The sequence below is a fragment of the Ambystoma mexicanum genome, chromosome 4p (assembly GCF_040938575.1).
Source record: "Ambystoma mexicanum isolate Mex_15411 chromosome 4p, UKY_AmexF1_1, whole genome shotgun sequence".
In the NCBI taxonomy this organism is placed as follows: Eukaryota; Metazoa; Chordata; class Amphibia; order Caudata; family Ambystomatidae; genus Ambystoma; species Ambystoma mexicanum.
Window position 1 is genome coordinate 707,996,208 of NC_090927.1, and position 19,462 is coordinate 708,015,669.

The 19,462-nt window shown below is 49.5% G+C and overlaps 1 protein-coding gene across 4 annotated transcripts in view; it reads left to right on the forward strand.

Moving 5' to 3' along the window:
- SENP6 (SUMO specific peptidase 6) overlaps positions 1–17,731 on the forward strand; it is a 2,017,494-nt gene extending 1,999,763 nt beyond the window's left edge. For all 4 annotated transcript variants that reach the window (XM_069606272.1, XM_069606273.1, XM_069606275.1 and 1 more), the window contains one exon: positions 17,045–17,731. In XM_069606272.1, the coding sequence (XP_069462373.1) occupies positions 17,045–17,260 (216 nt within the window). In that variant the 3' untranslated portion in view covers positions 17,261–17,731. The remainder of the gene's footprint in view (positions 1–17,044) is intronic.
- Positions 17,732–19,462: the final 1,731 nt, after the last annotated feature.

Sequence of the window (19,462 nt, forward strand, 5' to 3'; positions counted from 1 at the left end):
TTTCATATTTCCCAAAGGTTTAATTACCTTATTACCTTCTCTGGGATAAACTAAGGTTTCCCAGAGCAGTAAAGTGAAATTGACTTTACTTACATTTGTAACTTTCTAGACCCAGCACACACTATCTTACAATAGGGTGCTGGAGGGGTTACCTAGTATCCCCTTTGTCTAGCCTCTCGTGTAACATTTCCTCACTGAATGGCTGGTGGCTGTGGTTTCTTTTTAACTAGCATGGTGTGCATTTACCGCGGGCTGCGTTCGCAGCTGCAGTAAAGCACCCAAGGGTGCCATTTTTGTCAAAATGGCCCCAGTCTTCTTTTTTCACCATTTCTTTGTGGAGAGGTCCTTCTTGAGATTTACTCTGTGTGCCGAACCAGGTTTGGTCCCTTTGTTTGTTGTGCCTTTGGCGGGATTCACGAGTGAAGCCTGCCTCTGGCTCCAGGGTGTCAAGGCTAGGCAGGAAGTGAGGGAGGTGCCCGAAACTCCCTGTGCTTAGTCTCCTAGGAAACCCAAATGCACTCTGTGATGATTGACTGGCTGACTGTCCGGCAAGGAGAACCACCCTGCTGGGTGAGTGACAGCTTGGCTGGAATGAAAGGGAGAGAACTGTATAAAAGGAGTCTTTTGGCTTGGAAAGGCCGAGTCGACCACTGGACGAAAGAACCAAAGAAAAACTTGAGGAGGACGCCTGCTGCAACTCCTGGACCGTTGATTTGCCTGGTGAAGCCCTGCTGCAGTGCCGAAATGTCAAGTTTGCATCAACAGAGAAGCCCCTGCAAGGACAACTTCTCCCCTTGAGTTGATGGGACCAATCAACTCCAAAGTAAGCCACCTGGACATCCATTTTGGAGCTGCTTGAATTTCCAGAGGGCTTTTAAGTTGGCCAAGAGCGCCAGGAAGATCCTCCCGACTCCCAGGACTGACCGAGCCTGAGCCCCCTCAACAGAATGCGGGACCCCAGAAGCAAGGAAATTCCATCTCAACAGCCAGGAACTGCAGTGTTGCGATTTGCGGTAGATGCAAAGAGCTGAACCACTGAACAGCCACTGAAAGTGAAGATTGCCGGTTGTAAGTTTTGACCGTCCCATTGCAGTGCAGGAGTCCCCTGACGTCCTCCCTCTTGTCCCCACGACTGAGGCCCAGTAACAGTGAGATCTGCAGAGCTGTAAAGGAACAGGAGTCATCTGATGCATCTTTTCTTCATTTCGAAGGTACTGTACAAAGTCTAAGAGAACTGACCTCTTGCTGTAGAGTTGCTTGCATCTTCTACTCACAAGTCTAACAGCTTGTGACCCTACATTGATTCAACTTTTTCTTCAAAGACTTCTGAAACATTGTACAAAGACTTTTCTAATTACCTTCAAAGAAGTGCGTCAGCCTATCTAGACTCTGGCCTATTGACTTTGGCTTAGCCTGTTTTAAATGAATGTCTCTTATTGGGGATCTGAAAGTATTTGCCTGCTTAAGAAATATTTGTGGTAACTTGTTTGCTCTAATAATAGTTTCCTTTTTACTTGCTCTTCACTAATTCTGAATGCCAACAGTAATAGATTAATGTCAATAGCACCAAGTATATTTGTCTGGTGTTTTACAGTGATCCCTTCTGAAAAAGGCTTACATTAACTGACTTAAAAAATTAATAATTGTTTTATCAAGAAACCCTGTGTGTAAGTGTTTGCTTGAATACTTGTCACTGTGAACCTCTGTGTTACTCCCCTAAAGCTCACATTGACCCCTCTTGAGATAAGCCTCGCTGCTCGTCCACACTACAAACCTGTGTAGCACAGACTTATACAAAAAGGTTTGGTTACTACTGCCAGGAGGTCAAGGTTGTTGTAGTGCACCCTATGGGTACTGCATACAATCTTGCCTAACAGGTGTGTTCTGTTACAATGCAGAAAGCTGCTGCATGGTAATGATTTACATTTTTTTGCACACGTCGCCTGGATGTCGCATACATTTTACATTTTACTCCTGCAAAGGAAAAAAGTAATGTTTACTCCATTCTCAAAATCCTATCTGGAGCACTGTTCAGGGGATTTCCAGTTAAGTGCCATTGTAATCTTTGCTGCCAATAGGAGGTGGGTAATGAGCAATGATCTATTACCGCTAAGCGGGTAGATCCCATCTCCTCGGTCCCTCAGCAATATCACCAATGGGTCAATCGGTAGTACAATACCTGATTGTTTTGATATGTGCGAGGACCTCTTTGTAGTAGGACTGAGCTTTAGGACAGAACTACCAGGTCACGTGTGGTAGTAGGTGCCTCTTTCCGTACAACCTCTCCAGCATGATGCTGGGTATGCGTGATTCATGTTATGGAGCCTATTTGGGGAGAAATACCATCCATAACATAGTTTTAATTGGCATTCCCGAACAGTGGCTAATGTATGTCTCCAAGAGTCTGTCGATCTGGTCACTTTGAGGGGTCAAAATTGTGAGGCGGACAACTTGGCACTAGCAGCCATTTTATTAACTCAAAATGGTGTGAAAAACGCCTCACTATCCGTTAACCTGAGGAAGATTTCCCTGCCTATCCAAATAATACTAAAGGAAAACACTATAATAAAAGGAATCTGTACCTCACCCTTATGCATGAGAAAAGAAAAGGGACAGGAACCCTCTTTTTTGTGGAGTGCCTGACCCTAGAGGGTTAGGTAGCAATAGTAGAATGGAGAGCAGAGTCAAAGGCTACCCTTGTCATTGACTCACTGGAGGTCACCCAGTATTGGCAGTGTAACTAGATTAGTATATACTAGCTAGTAGAGATCACCAAGAGTAGAAATAGCTTAAAACAAAGTTTAATCTCTTCCATTGACATACATTTAAGAATACAGGTGTGCCATTAGGTGGCACGTGAGGTATGCGTTACACAGAAGGAGATATATATGTATATGTATATATATATATATATATATATATATATATTTCGAAGGGATTGTGTCCTCCGACGTATTCCTTATCTTTGATAATACGTTTCCAGCTTGCTGGCCTCGGAAATTTTTTTCTGTAGAGTGCGCTGCGCGTCGACATCCACCGAGTCGATGTCCCTCGACGGCTACCGTATCGGCGCCGACGTCACCATGCCCATAAATAGCCACGTGCTGTGTCCGTTGCTCAATTCTGTTTTTCAGCGCTTCGTGGGGCCTCGGAACGTCGTTGCTCAGTTCATTCAGGATAATCTATATCTACTCGTATAAATACCTACTCGTTCTCGATGGCATCTTCATCGGAACCAACGATGCTGCGATCCGGCTTCAAGAAATGTCGAGACAGCGGTAAAAAAATGTTGATAACGGATCCACACAGGATCTGCTTGTGGTGCTTGGGAGCCGAGCACCATTGTTCGGAGTGTGAGGACTGCATGTCCATGTCGGCGAAAGCCTTGAAGGAGCGCAAGGAGAAGCTCGAGAGAGGTAAGTCAGTCAAAACCTCCTCGAAGGTTTCTTCGGCTGAGTCGAGGCATTCGTCTCCTCGCCGTCGAAAACATTCCCATTCTAGATCTCGACCATTAGTCGAGATCAAGACACTCAAAAAAGCATCGTCGAAGATCCCCTTCCTCGTCGTCTTCTATTTCCCCAGAAAGGGTCTCCTGTCCCACAAAACACAGCTCTCAGGCTGAGTGGGAGGAATTCAGAAAGAAAATGTTAGCGTCTTCGTGAAAGCGGCCTCGACCCCCTCGAAGACAGCTGAGGGTGATACCCTGGGTGAAAAACCCAAAAAATCAAGACGACGCGCGTCGCAGCACCCGGCGAAACATTCCACCCGAGAGCGCCTCGAGCCATCGGGTAAGAAGGCACCATCTTCGACGCCATCGTCGAAGATTCCTTCGGCGCCATAGACGCCGTTGTCGAAGGGTTCCTCGACGCATCGGTCGATCGACTCAACGCCATCGTCGACGCCGATGAAAGAGAAGACCAAGGCTACTCCACAGCCAACAGTGATTTCAAGGGCCTCCGGCATGACGCCGAGACCGTCGTCAATGTCCTCGAGTAGAATCCCGATCCTCTCGAGTTCTTCGAGACCCTTTCCAGTTTTTTCGACGCAGTTCTCGGCGCCTTCGAAGCCTGTCACATCGGCGTCAACGACATCGACGTTTTCTCACCCAATAATGACGAGTTTGGCTCCTTCAGCCTTAGAGATGGGTTTTACACCATTCTCCAGCATGGGGTCTGGCATGGATTCACATGCTCATGAATATTCCCCGTCGTCAGGCTGGGAATCCTCGGTAAAGAAAAAAACAGTATCAGTTTCGTTTCTGATCTGTCTTTCGTAGTAGTAACCAATCACTGATCTCTGCGTCATACTGACCACAGCCAATGACTGCCCTCTACCTAAGCCCCGCCTCAGGCAGCCATCTTCAGATTTTTACCGCACGTTCAAGTGTTGGGATCCTCGTGCTATTGCTCTCGAGCGTTAGTGCTTTTTTTTCACATTTTTTCTCAAAAACTTCGTTTTTTCGGTCAAAAAGAGCCTCAAGCTCTACCGCCTCTTCATCCGATCAACGGGGACCCGTGTCGGATTAGTCTATGCCCCTCAAGGGTGAAGATTTCGTCGAGCTACGCTTTTGGAGGACTCCAGAAGTTTCTCAGGCCCATCTCGGACATGGCCCAGGAGAAGGGAAGCTCGACGCCCGGAAAGCTGTTCAGAGTCTGCCCTGGATGCCAGCTGCAGAATGTCTTTAAGGAGGACGAACACTCCTTTTGTCTTTACTGCCTCCATGAGGACAAGACGCACGTGGAGAAGGACTGTGCGTTTTGCTGCAACATGTCGGAGCGGACCATGAAGGACCGCCATCAACGTCTCGCCAACTGGCTGGAAGGGAAGAGCCCATCAGGCGAGAAGAAGAGGAAGAAATCCGAGCGGTCTTCTAAGACCTTTGAGGACGCCCCGGCGACGGGGGTCCAACACAAGGCCAAGCACCGCGAGTCCGCTGGCACCGGGAGCGCCGAACGGTCGGGCTCTACGGGCGCCAGGCAGGGCGCATCCTCCCCGGCACCATCAACCACGAGCCAACGCTCTGGTTCGGGTAAGAGGAAGGCCGAGCACCCGGCGAAGCTCCTGGAGAGGCCCCGGTCGAGCCGAAGGCCCCATCGGAGGGAGAGCGAGGCAGTGTCCCCCTCCCCAAGGAGAAGGCGGTGAAAGCCTTAATCCATCCGGCCAAGGCCTCTATCGAGACAGTCGCAGCGGCCCTGGCTCAGCCTGTGGAGGCTACACCAGTGGTGGCGACCTCGGGGCTCAGAGTCTCCCTGCCACCGCGGAGGGAGTCCTCTTTTATGCCCATCGACAGGGCCCCCGTAAAACCTCCGACGGAGAAGAAAAGGGGGGGGGGCAGGAGGTCGTCGTGGATTCGGCCTCAACCTCTGAGGAAGAGCTGATCGAGGTCTTAAGCCACGGCGTTGGCGTGGAAGAAGACCAGCCCGTCGGGAGGGATCCCGACGTAGGAGACGACTATATTGTCGAGGGTGACGACTGGGCCCCTGACCGCCCGTCAGACTCACCTCAACCAGCGCCGCAAGACAACTCGGCGGCCATTTTGTTGGCTATACAGTCCTTATGCTCGGAGATAAGGACGAGACTGCCGTTACCACTAGCGGAGGAACCGCTCCCGACGGGGGACCCGGAGCCAGGCCCTTCCGGGAGCCCTCCCCCTAAGAGAAGAAGGATTCACCCTCCACCTCCTTTCCAGCCATCGCGCCCTGTTCAGCCCTCCTCCCCCTCCACGACTCGTGGGATGATACGGGGACTGACACGGCCGCGACGGGTACGGACGACAAGGTTTACGACGGGGATCTGCCGTCGTCACCTCCCACCCGGGCTTCCCCGCCCGACGAGATTGGATCGTTTCACTCCATGATCGCCAGGGCATCCGAGCTCTTCCAGCTCTGCCCGGAGGAGAAGAAGAAGGAAGGTTTCCTTTATCAACGGCGCGAGGCCAAGAGGAAGACGGTCCTCTCCGTGCCTCTGCTGGACGATATTTGGGATGAGGGCCTCGCCCTCCTCAAGAACCCATCCATGACGCCGGCTAGAAGGGATCAGTACGAGAAGAAGTACCGGGTCCCAGACGCATCCCCCTTGTGCCTCCGGGCACAGCCGACCCCGGACTCCGTTGTCTCCGCGGCGCCCAGCAAGAAAGCGGGGGGGGTGCGGCCTCCACGTCGACTTCCCCGCTGGACGGCGAGGGAAAGAAATCGGATACTATGGGGCGCAGGGTCATCTCGTCTGCAGCGACGACGATTAAGGCGGCCAACGCCTTGGCTATCGTAGCCCGCTACGACAGGGAGCTGTGGTACAAACTAGCCCCCCTGCTGTACTTCCTACCGGACGACAAGAGGGCGGATGCCCTAGAGATCTTGCAGGAAGGTGAGGTGGCGTCGGACCACGCCATTACGATTGCGACGGACATCACCGACACTGGATTTCGCCAGTTGGGCAACGGCGTGTGCCTCAGGCGGCGTGGATGGCTCAAGGATACTGACTTCCGTCAAGACGTGCATACCAGAGTCTTGGACATGCCGTTCGATGGAAACAACCTGTTTGGGAAAACAGTGGACGATTCTCTTCAAGCCATCAAAGCAGACACGGAGACGGCCCGAGCTCTCGGGGTTCTCCAGCAGCGGCGGCCGCCCTTTCGGAGCGGCGGAGGCAAGGGCGCCTCCAAAGTTTCCGGCGGCGGATTTTACACCTACCGTCAAGTGGCCCGTTCGTCGTTGCAAGAAGCTTACAGGGGACGAGGCAAGTCAGGCGGACCCCGCCGTCGTCGCCAAGGAGGTCAAGGCGGCAAAGCCTCGTCGAAGCAGGACTGAACCGGCCGTGGGGTCGGGCCCCCACCGAATCACCCCAGTGGGAGGCCGGCTGGCGAGCTTCGTCAGCGTGTGGGAGTCCATCTCCACCGACCGTTGGGTGCTGGACGCCTTAGCCCAGGGCCACGCGCTCGAGTTTCAAAGAAGGTGCCCGCGCGTCCCCCCTGTGGCCAGGAAAGAACTTCACGTCCCTCAACTTCTCTTAGAGGTAAAGGCGATTCTCCGGAAGGGCGCCATCAAACTCGTCCCAAAGAGGCTTCGGGGCTCCGGAGTGTACTCAAGATACTTCCTCGTGAAGAAGAAGACGGGAGGATGGGGTCCCATCCTGGACCTACGACGACTGAACAAATTCATCAAGGCACAGAAGTTCCGGATGGTCACCCTCCAACACGTCCTGGGTCAGCTGGAGGAGGGCGATTTCCTGTCGTCGTTGGATTTGGAGGATGCCTACTTCCATATTTCCATCCTAAAGGTACACCGAAAGTTTCTCAGGTTCGTGGTCCAAGGGCGTCACTATCAGTTCAGAGCCCTTCCCTTCGGACTAAGGTCGGCACCCAGGGTGTTCACTAAGTGCCTCGCACCGGTGGCGGCGCAGCTGCGCCGAGAGGGGATCCACGTCTACCCCTACCTGGGCGACTGGCTCATCCGAGCCAAGACGAGGAAGCTCGTCGTGGAGCACACGGCAAGGACCGTCCAACTTCTCACGGACTTGGGATTCTCCGTAAACTACGCCAAGTCCCACCTGGTGCCCGCGCAAGACACACTGTTTCTGGGAGCGAAGCTCGACACAGTGTCGCTTCTGGCCTCCCCTTCGGAGGAAAGGACGAGGGCCATTCTGGGCAAGGTGCAGCAGATGCTGGTGGCGGACGCGGCCAAAGTGAGGTCCATCAAGTCCCTCCTCGGAATGATGTCTTCTTGCTTTTACCTCATCCCCCTGTGCAGGCTCCAGATGCGCCCGTTGCAGGAGTTCCTGGACTCGCGCTGGATACAGACGACGGGCAGCTTCGAGGAGAGGATCACACTCGACGGGAGTTTCCGACGAGCGATCCGGTGGTGGGGCACCCGCGCGCATCTGACGGCAGGCATGGACTTCCAGGCCCCCGGCCACCAGGAGACAGTGACCACGGATGCCTCCCTGGAAGGGTGGGGAGTGCACACCGACAATCTGCACGCGAGAGGCCTTTGGCTCCCGACGGAGAAGTCCCTCCATATCAACGTCCTGGAGCTCCGTGCAGTGTTTTGGGCCCTCAGGTCCTTCCTTCCGTCCCTCAAGGGCAAGGTGGTGAGGATCTTCACCGACAACACCACCACCATGTTCTACATCAGGAAACAGGGAGGAACCAGATCCCCAGCCCTGTCCAGGGAGGCGCAGGATCTGTGGCATTGGGCCGTCGCCCAAGGGATGTTTCTGGTGCCGTTTCATCTGGCAGTGATAAAAAAACACCATCACCAACTCACTCAGCAGGGAGCTGCGCTCGTGCCACGAGTGGGAACTACGACAGGATCTAGTGGACCACCTCTTCCGACGGTGGGGCACACCCCAGATCGATCTGTTCGCGACGGCGACGAACTCCAAGTGCCGGAGGTTCGAGGCGAGGAGCATGGGCGATGCTTTCTCGTTCCCCTGGGAGGGCCTGTTCCTATACGCGTTCCCTCCATTGCCATTGCTGATCCGGCTCATCAACCAGCTCAAGAGGTCACGGTGCAGGATGATCCTCGTCGCACCTTCGTGGCTGAGGCAGATATGGTTCCCGGACCTTCTGGACTTGTCAGCGTCCCCGTCCATCAAGCTGCCAGTGGACGCGGATCTTCTCTCCAGGGAAGGAGGCGCCATCCTCCATCACGACCCGAAGTCACTGAACTTGCAGGCCTGGCTCCTGCAGCGTTAGAGTTTGGAGGATACGACATACCGGCCGACTGCAGAGAGGTTCTTGCGAAGGCCAGGGCGTCCTCAACTCTGAAATGCTACGGACACAAATGGAAGAGGTTCTCTGTCTGGTGCCACGCACAGAAGATTAACCCTCTACGGATTACGGCTCCCCAAGTACTGCCGTACTTACTGACGCTGGCCAAAGCTGGACTGGCGCACGCGTCCATCAAGATTCATCTTGCTGCGATCTCCCGATACACCAGAACCACGGGGCGGACGTCTTTGTGGTCTCATCGTCTGGTGAAAGAGTTCATGAAGGGACTGTTCAGATCATTCCCGCCGGTAAAGGCTCCGGCCCCGGCGTGGGAGCTCAACGTGGTGCTGACCAAGCTCATGGGACCTCCGTTCGAGCCTCTGCACTCGGCTCCGTTGAGGTTCTTGTCGTGGAAAACTGCGTTTCTTGTGGCCATCACCTCCGCATGACAGGTGGGAGAGATCCAGGCCCTTTCCTGTAAGGCCCCGTACTTGACTTTTCACGACACAAGGGTAGTGCTCAGGACGCACCCCTCCTTCATGCCCAAGGTGCCGTCGGACTTCCACCTCAACGAACCTTTGGTGTTGCCTGTTTTCTTCCCGTCGCCTTCGTCGCCGGCTGAGAGGACTTTGCACTCGCTGGATGTGGCTAGAGTGCTGAAGTTCTACGTGGACCGCACTAAGTGTTTTCGGAAGACGTCGCAACTCTTTGTGAACTTTGGACCTGTCAATCAGGGGAAGGCTCTCTCAAAGGCTTCCATTTCCAGATGGCTCTCCGGCTGTATCATGCACTGTCATCGGTTGGCAAACTGACCGCTGCCTGGCCGTCCGAGAGCCCATTCCACCAGAGCGATCGCAGCTACCACAGCGTTCCTATCTGGTGTGCCCTTGCTGGACATCTGCAGGGCTGCTACGTGGAGGTCCTTCACGAAATTCTACTGCGTCGATCGGGATTCCAGGGAGGAGTCCAGGGTCGGCCAAGCAGTGCTGCGCAACCTGTTCGCCTGAGGTGAGCCTGGTGAGGAGGTAAGATGCTTAATGTTGAGTTTGATGCAATGCTTAATGTTGAGCCTTTGCCACCTCCCGTGGTTGTGCATGTGTGTACTGCTATGTATTCTTTATTCATGAGCATGTGAATCCATGCCAGACCCCATGCTGGAGAAGGAACAAGTTACTTACCTGTAACTGTTGTTCTCCAGCATGGGTCTGGCATGGATTCACATGCGAACCCTCCCGCCTACCCCTCTGCGGCTCTTCACTTGGTCATACTGCCACTTCACGTGCTTCCAAATCTGAAGATGGCTGCCAGAGGCGGTGCTTAGGTAGAGGGCAGTCATTGGCTGTGGTCAGTATGACGCAGAGACCAGTGATTGGTTATTACTACGAAAGACAGATCAGAAACGAAACTGATACTGGTTTTTTCTTTACCGAGGATTCCCATCCTGACGACGGGGAATATTCATGAGCATGTGAATCCATGCCAGACCCATGCTGGAGAACAACAGTTACAGGTAAGTAATTTGTTCCTTCTGTGGTTCCTGTGCTAGGTGAAAAAAGGAGGTGAAAAAAGGAGGAAACTAAGGTTACTGGGTGCAGCACCTCAATATATACTGGCCTGACGTCCTGTCCGAAGATGAGGAATCCGTGGGAGCGACACCCATCAGAAAGAAGATTACCAGGCGGCAAGTTATTTGTTGTTCTGTGCAGTAGAAGAAACACTTCTCATTCTGGATAATGAAAGTTGCTTCGCTAATTGTTTGACTTGCGAAAGGTCGTCCTTCTGAATTTCCCTGCAAGAGTGCAGTCAAAAATACTTTAATCCAACACATTTCTCAATGTTTTAAATGCAAGGTTACTCGTGACCCATTGGAAGTCTAACAGCCTGTGACCTTCCTCGGGCACATGGTTAGCTTGTTCTATTGTAGCATTTTATTTATTTGTCCCTTTTAGGTTCTGTAAAAAGATAGCTTTTTAGTTGCCACGAAAGTGATAATTGCTTTGGGCAACAAAACGTGCATGCCTGAAACATTTGATCCCCATTTTCTGCGTCTCCGGTTTGCAAGTTTTTTGGTAAACGTTGACCACTGTATTGTGAATCTAAATGTGGACCTGGAAGTTCACGTTCATCTGATGTCTCACATACTGCCTTCTGAATCTATAATCCTGTCGTTGCTGACCTAAAGGAATGGCCAAAGTAGTGTGTTCACCGCCTGCCTTTATTTGAAGCTGTGGCAATGGCTTCCTAGCTGCCAGGTAAGGTTACTCTCTGTACTGACCGGACAAATGTATAATACATTTATTTTCTTGTTTTAATTGAAGTTCTGAATTTTCAACCTAGGAATGTTATCTTTCTGTATTTGGTAGGAGTTGCATGAGATTTAGGAGGAAATCCTATGTGTTATAAACGAAATGAAGTATGTGGTTTTTTTTTGTTAATCCCAGGCCCGAGTTGGCTATCTACCCGCTCCTTCCAACCTTCACCCCCTTTACCCTAATCTCCAAACCCATTTTCAATATAATGTGCAGCACCCACCCACTCAACCTGAGAGATGCCCCAATTCATGATTCACTTCCAGACTTCGAGAGTGTGGCTTCCAGTCCAGCGACCCAATGTATAAGTGGCTCCTTAGCTTACCTTCTCCAAGCGTCCATTATCCACTTTGCTTCCCCTACTCTCCTGGCATGTGGCCCTCAACATAGGGTCTGGCTCTGCGACTCACTACTTCGGATTGCGGCTACAAAGTGGAGATCGGAGGCACAGCAATATGTGGTAGTTAATTCACTTTGACTACATCCGCAGAATAGAACAGCAAAATCTATAAGATCACAGTGCCTCCGAACTCAGTACAGCAGCCACCATCCAAAGCAGAACTCCATAGCACCAGTCAAACATTGGCATGCTGTAGAAGCTGGCTATTTCTGCTCTCCACCCCTCCTCCCACTCGCACCCCGTTGTTGGACATGACCTTCACACAAAAACGTCCTGAAAAATTATTTATTGGCATACAAATGTCAAACTATTAATAAAATACCAAGTTCCATTTCAAGGTTGTTTTTTTCCGTTTTGTCTACTTTACTAAAACTTGAAGTTGTTGGTTCTGGCTCTGAAATTTTAAAACCGGATTAGTGCAAGTCGTATACTATTAGTAAGCACACTAACCAGCAATCTACCATAGCTCCCACTAGGCTCTCCAATGGATGCACTAATATTAAAGGGGTTAACCCCAGTTTTATACTTCGCCTTAATTTTCCTTCATTATCCATGATAGCTTTATGCAGTGGATGCCCACCGAGACTACAGAAAGGCAACACCTGAAGCCAGAAATTCGTTTTTTATGGTGCAATTGTGTGGAACAGTGTTGCCACATTAGAGTGAAAAACTGCAATTGGCACATGGAGATCATTGTTTGACCTTCTGTCGGCCAATCGGAATGTTGCGAATGCAGTCAATCATTATTGTTATTGACTGTATCCTGAACATTCTGAATTCAAAAGCAGACTGGGAAACAACAATGAAATGTCCGGACAAGACTTCTTTCAACAAGACACTTCCACTCTGGGAGTAGATTTCTTTTCTGCAAAATCCAATTTAACATGTCTAAGAGAAAGCTTAAACATAGTTAAAAGCTTTTTCTTTCTTATAGAGAAACTTATTCAGTTACATGACACCTAATGCATGCTCATGTGAAACCCACTGCCGTTAAAACACCTTCGCACTTAAAATGCTTAATTTATGGAGACAACCTTCAATTTTGCAAAATAAAACTACGTTTGTTTATTTGCTTAACTCACTATTAAATATAGTTTTTTACTTTACCACCAACACTCCAACACATGTATTGCTACTACCCCCATGTGCTAATGACATATTGACTGTTGAAGAGGTAATTATCACTTGGGATAATGACCCTTCCCCCAACTTATTGCCCTCCGCTTTGCCTTGGTCCATATTTTATTTCTTGCTCTTTCTGGCCTGTGTGCCTGCTAGCCTGTTAGCAATTGCAACCCCGAGCACCCTGTACTTTACCTTAGGTGCCATGGAGGTCAGATCGCCTAAAATGGCCGCTGCCGCAAATGCACAGAAGCCAGCAACTTTGCTTGGCCCTGCTCTGCACCCTGATTGGTCAAAAGCTCCTCATATGGAGGAAGTGCATTGGAGCCGGATGGCTGGGCCGGCCGAGAAGCAAGGCCGATATTTAAGGCCATGGTCACTCTCTGCTGCGCAAAGCTGCCTGCTGCTGATCAACCCCTGGCACCACACAGCCTACCTGGACCACCGCCACCTGCAAGTACCGCAAAGGTAAGCCGTGTCGCGTATTCCTCACAACCTTTCCTCTCTGATCCAACATCATGCCCGCAGTCATCCGCCTCTCGGAGGCTATTCATTTACTCCGGCCGTTACCCACCCCCTTCCTCACACCGTTTCACACCATATTATTATTATTCCATGGGATAGGGGAGACCCATGCACACTCAGCAACCCAATGCCAAATCCAGAGCCTACCACGATGTCACCAAACACTAAACACAATAGCACATAGAAGTGTTACCCTACTACTACGGATCGCCCGCTCTTTTACCCGCACACCTTCTACCGTTTTTAGAAATAGCCATCTGTGTCAAGTTGTGGGCGCAAAGTTTTTGTCCACCCTAATGTGGGTGTGTATTTGTACGGAGTGTTAAATACCAAAAATAAAGTTTTAAAAAAAATTAAAACATTTAAAAAAAGAAATAGCCATCTGTGCTCTCGAACTAAACTAGTCAAACACTTTGCTGTACAAAGCGTGGTCCTGACTACGGCCAATCCTGGTAATGGAACCACAGAAGGAATATCTGCTCATACGGTCACTGAGGTCTATGCCACCACCAAGGAACATCCTATCCATGTCTCCCCTACCCACCTTCCAGCAACCAACTGTGCCCGCCCTGAGCCTGTGAACTCAGCGGGAATACAGAACAGTACCTCTGCGCTCAACCACCCTGAGGCCTCTGCTACCACTTACTTCATACCCAAACGTTCTGCTCCTGTGATTTACACCATGCCTATGCACTCAGATTCCCACAATGTACCTAATCTTGTATCTAATTGTGCTGTTTTTCTGAGTGATGCCACCGCGCCCACTCCTACCCTCACAACCAACACCAGTGCCAACGCCAGCACCTGCCGTACACCTGCCAATCCTGCCAACAGGTTCGCACTCCCAGCCCCTGACAACTGCACTGCAAATACCTCTTCTACTATGCTGGAGAAACTGCCCAGCCCTAGAACAAATGTGACCACCTTGTGTTGTGCGTTGATGAAAATCCCGCTCACTACCTGCACATGTTCTCGACATTCACAACCTCTTCACAACTAAAAACTTTGGCATACTGGTGCTCACAAAAACGTGGCTCCACTGTGCTTCAGGCCATTATTTTTTTATTTTTATTTTTTACATTTGTATAGCGCCCTACAGCCCGCGGGCATTGAGGCCCTGCCTTACGGTAGCTGTACCTGAAGAATACACTATCCTCACGAAGGACAGAACAAAGTCCACAGGAAGCCGATTAGCTATCATAGCCAGGAATACCCTCACTATTGAAACATTTGACACATCCATCGATAACTGCGACATCCGATCTGTGAAGTTGACCTCTTCCCCTACCACCACCATTCACATCATTTAACGACCATCAGGCCCCACTCAATTCTTTGAGAGAGACTGTCTCCAAACATCAGTGACAACTTTAATCCCCAGTCTAAAAACATCCTCCTTGGAGACCTCAACCTGGGCATCAGTGATTCTAATGATCTACAAGCTACCTTCCTTGCCAATTCCCTAAATGCGCTAGGTTTCAGCCACCGCATCAATGCCCCAACGCATGCCAAAGGCTGCTCGCTGGACTAGATCAGACATCAACTGCCCTGCCTCTATTTAATCTAACACCCCCTCCCTATGGTCAGACCATCACATTATTGCCTTCACCTTCCCACTACATCACCACACCAAACCCACCGTCACTCCACTCCCCCCATCCCTAGCCCGCAGCTCCCGCAAATTCACCAAAGAGCACCTCTTACCCCATCTCGCTCCCCTCAAACATGAGAATCTACATTCAGTGGACCCCGACACCCAGCAAACCTCTGACACAACGCTAACCACTGCTGTTGACCTAATCGCCCCTCTCCTGCCTAAAAAAGCCAAACAGCAAGCCACATTAACGCCTGGTTCACCCCTGACCTACTTGATCTCTGTTACAGTAAGCGATTAGCTGAAGCCAGCTGGAGAAAGAAACCCTCAGACACCCTTAGACTAGTATTCTCAAGGGTGGCCAAACAGTATAAACAAGCCATCATCCATGCTAAAGCCATGGCATTCAATACTAGAGTAGCCAACGCCAAATCTGACTCCAGAGAACTATTCAAAGACAGATATGCAAATGCAAATTACCCATCTGTGAAAGGTACAGTGAGCAAAAAGCAGATGGCTGCGAACTCTCAATGTGGTTAACAACCACTGAACAGGTTATCATGCCTTGTGCTTCCGAGAGAAGGGCGCCTGCTACCTTTGTTGACTCCTTTCAGACAGGCACAGTGCCCTTCAGCCTTATGGAAGCCTGGGTTCTACCATTACTCAAAAAAACTATTCTTGATCCTACCCTGTCCAACAACTACAGGCCAATCACCACAGCACCCTTTCTTCTAAGAATCTTAGACCGAGCAGCGTACATCCAAATCCAATGCCACCTGTAAGCTAATCCGATCCTAGGAATCCGACAGTCTGGATTCCGCCTAGGCCACAGCACAGTCGGCACTCCTCGATCTTAAAAACCAGATTGATGAGATCAGAGATAAAGGGAAACCTCCAACTCCTGGACCACTCTGCTGCCTTCGACCTAGTCGACCATAAATTCCTTTGCCACCATCTGACCACCTCAGCGTCCTTTTCTCCTAAAGCCACGATGTGGATCACCACCTTCCTAGATGGCAGGGGGTAATGAGTCTTCTCTGTCAAAGCAAGTGCCCCCCATGCCAATAAAATGTGGGGTACCACAGGGTTCCTGCTTGTCCCTGACACTACACCATATTCACCAAGCTCTTATTCGACCTCCTGACTCACTCGGCATAGCTTACACCAACTATGCCGACGATATGATACTAAAAAAACTTGACGCTAGATACGCAGCATTCAACATTGACAGTACCCTGATTGCAGTCTCCCCAGCAGTAAAAACTATGGGGGTCTACCTGGATGGCACCCTATATTTGAGGCGCCAGGTTAATGGCATCTCCTCCTCAGAAGCCTACACTACCAAATTGATTAATGCTGCCAAACTCTTCCTTTCCACTGAAAGCTGCCTCTCAATTGCCCGAGCAGTGGTTGACGCCAGGCTGGATTATTGTAATGCCCTCTTCATGGCACCGCGACACACAACATTTGAAAACTACAAACCATCCAGAGCAATTCGCCGAGTGTTGCCCTGAACATCCCGAAGCATGAACACATCTCGGCTACTCGCAGAGACGTCCATTGGCTTCCCATCCAAGAGAGGATCCGGTTCAAGACTCTCTCGATCACACACAAGTGCATATCAAAATCCACCCCACAGTACCTGTCTGAAAAAATCACCAAAGCTGTCTCTTCCAGGCGCACTAGAACGCTATACTCCCGCCGACTGGTCCAACCTAGAGTAAGACGGTCCAAAGCGGGCGGTTCCAGCTTCCAGTCCATTGCAGCCAAGCAATGGAACAATTTGCCACATGCATTAAGAGCTGAAGAATCTTACTGGGCATTCCGCAAAGCGCTCAAAACCTGGCTGTTTACTTAGTGCGCCTGCTAACCCCCCGCACCCCTTCCTCATTGATCCGCCCCATACCCACCACCCTTGCGGATTTATTCTGCCACTCGGACAGGTCCTTATATCGTCCTGACCATATTTCATCACAACCTGCCTGTACGCCTGCTGTATTACCTAATATGTAACTACAAACACCTGTCTGCTTTACTGCTATCCAAGGTGTAACCACGTTTTTGTATGCACCTTCTTTCTAAGGCTAATTGGCCACATTTATAATCACGCCTTGATGCCGCAGGGTTTTGTGCGCGTTATAAATGAAAAAATAAACAAATGCAGGAATTTTATTCATCCGGAATAATGTTTATTTTGTTTACAAGCCTCCTTCATATACATAGAGACCCATGAGAAGTGCAAAAATATGTCTGCCTGGCATTTGGCAGTAAACAATAGCTTTAGGGGCATCTGCTCTCCATCGATGGGTGTAGAACTAAGAATATGTTATAGAAACGTTCCCACAAGCATTGATTAACAAACCGTGTGCATCTTTTTATTTTTGCAGAATCCCATCCAGAGTTTTGACCTTCCGATGAATTTGTCAGATTGGTTTCCTGAGCAAAGAATGAAAACTAAGCGCCACGAAATAAAAAGCCTAATTATTCGTCTTCAGGAATTGCAGAACAAAGACAAGAAAGGTCAGAAGGACAGCGGCAGCACATCGCAAGCGCCGTTACCAGAGCAAACCGAGGAGCAAATCAGTGAAAGCAGCGCACACTGAGCTGTGGGCAGGCTCGAGCTCCACGGTGTACTATACTTCACGAGTCTCAATAAATTAAAGGCACGAATGCCATGAGCGCAGACTTGGGCTACTGTTGTGCCATGAACATTCGTAAATGTGTCTGCGCCATTTCTTAGGCACGAACTCGCAGGTAAATGGTGCGTCTTCGGGAGAGGCTGAGCCCCTCCCAGCAGTCGGCTGTGCCACCTGCATTAAAGGACTGAAGTGGTCTCTGCTCAAAAGATGAACTTTGGGATGTCTGTCTTTGTATAAATGTGTGTCATAAAATGAAGCTGTTCCCAAATAGATGATATGTATTAAGTAAACAAGTCTGTACATATGTTAATGAGGCCAATATTTTCAGCATTTGTAATTATTTTTTTCACTTGTTAGGATGCTTTTGTTATGTATTTCTGTTAATAGGACAAATAGCAACTTAAGAACTTTAAACAAATAAAAATATTTATAGGATCGCCTTTTTAATGAGTATTCTTATTTAGTATTTCAGCAGTGAGTAAGTGATGCATTTAGTGTTTATTGGACGCTTACATTTTCATTCAAGCGCTGTCTTTTTACATTTCGTGGTTGTTTATATTAAATGATCTTGTTGCACGGCTCCTGATTTTCACCTAAAATGAGACCAGCAACGCGTTTGGTGCATATCGAAACTGCTGGCCTACTTTAATTGTGCGTTGAAATACGCTATATGTAACCCTTGGAAATCTTATTGCCACTTGCGATGTTGTAAACGGTACACACTGTAATGCCCTACATGCTTGAAGACCAGCTTTTTATTCAAGCATGCTATTCATAGTCTGATGTAGCCTTTCAGACAGAGGGGAGGGGTCGTTATCGTGGGATAATGACCCACCACCAAGTTATGGTCTAGGCGAAGCCTGGAGCCTCGCATATAGTGGAAATGAAATATTTGTTTGGGTCTATAGTAATAGATTGTTTGGATGATTGTATTACATATATTTGATGGAAATACATTGTCTTAATTAGGCAGGCATGTGTGTGATAATGCGGCTTCTCCAACGATAGCCATCCTAAACTGCTTAATACGTTTGGTAAAAAAACAGGATTGTAACAATACCTCATCCTTGAGAACACAGACTGGTGAAAGCGGTGTACAGTCTGCAGCAAAAGCGATGCAGTCCAAATGCCACGTAGGCATAATTTTTTTTAATACTGTAAATGAAATGGCCTAGCACATAATGGGGTGTGGGGGCAACCAATGAAGAAATGAGGTATGAACTTGTGTGCTCTCACAAAACAAGGGCGAGCAACATAGGACAGGTGGTGATAGCATTGTAAGCAGGGGACCCCTGTGTCATGGAGTGCAGGGGGCATGTGATGTGGAAGTGGGTGGTCCGGTGATGGGGAAGGTGAAGAAAGAGCACCAAACCAACAAAACAGAGTCATCATCAGAAAGGTTCTGAAAGGTTCTATCTGTACCATGGCTTGGATTGTCTGGCAGCAAAGTCATTTGTGCGTTAAAAAATAAGGGTGGGATGTCATTCAAACTGAGGCAAGATCTTCCTCTGGTGCAGAAACAGCATACCAGGTTCTTGCCAGAAGCATCTGGTAGGATAAATTCAAAATGCACACTCCAGACACTCAAATTGTAAGTTGGTCTAATCTTTACCAACATGCAAAGATGTGCGTTTTGCTCATTTTTTGTTGTTTCAATGGGATTGCCTTTCTCCCAAAGATTCCTCATCGGATTCTAGCATTAGCTGCTTGGAAAAATCTTCAAGAGGGGATTCTTCGACAGGGTGTGTAGTGCGACTCGACTATCGATCCATCTTGCTTCCTCGGTCATCTACTCTGGATGTGACATTGGGTTCTCCAGCATGGGGTCTGGCATGGATTCACATGCTCATGAATATTCCCCGTCGTCAGGCTGGGAATCCTCGGTAAAGAAAAAACCAGTATCAGTTTAGTTTCTGATCTGTCTTTCGTAGTAGTAACCAATCACTGGTCTCTGCGTCATACTGACCACAGCCAATGACTGCCCTCTACCTAAGCACCGCCTCTGGCAGCCATCTTCAGATTTTTACCGCACGTTCATGTGTTGGGATCCGTGTGCTATTGCTCTCGAGCGTTAGTGCTATTTTTTCACGTTTTTTCTCAAAAACTTTGTTTTTTCGGTCAAAAGAGCCTCAAGCTCCACCGACTCTCCATCCGATCAACGGGGAC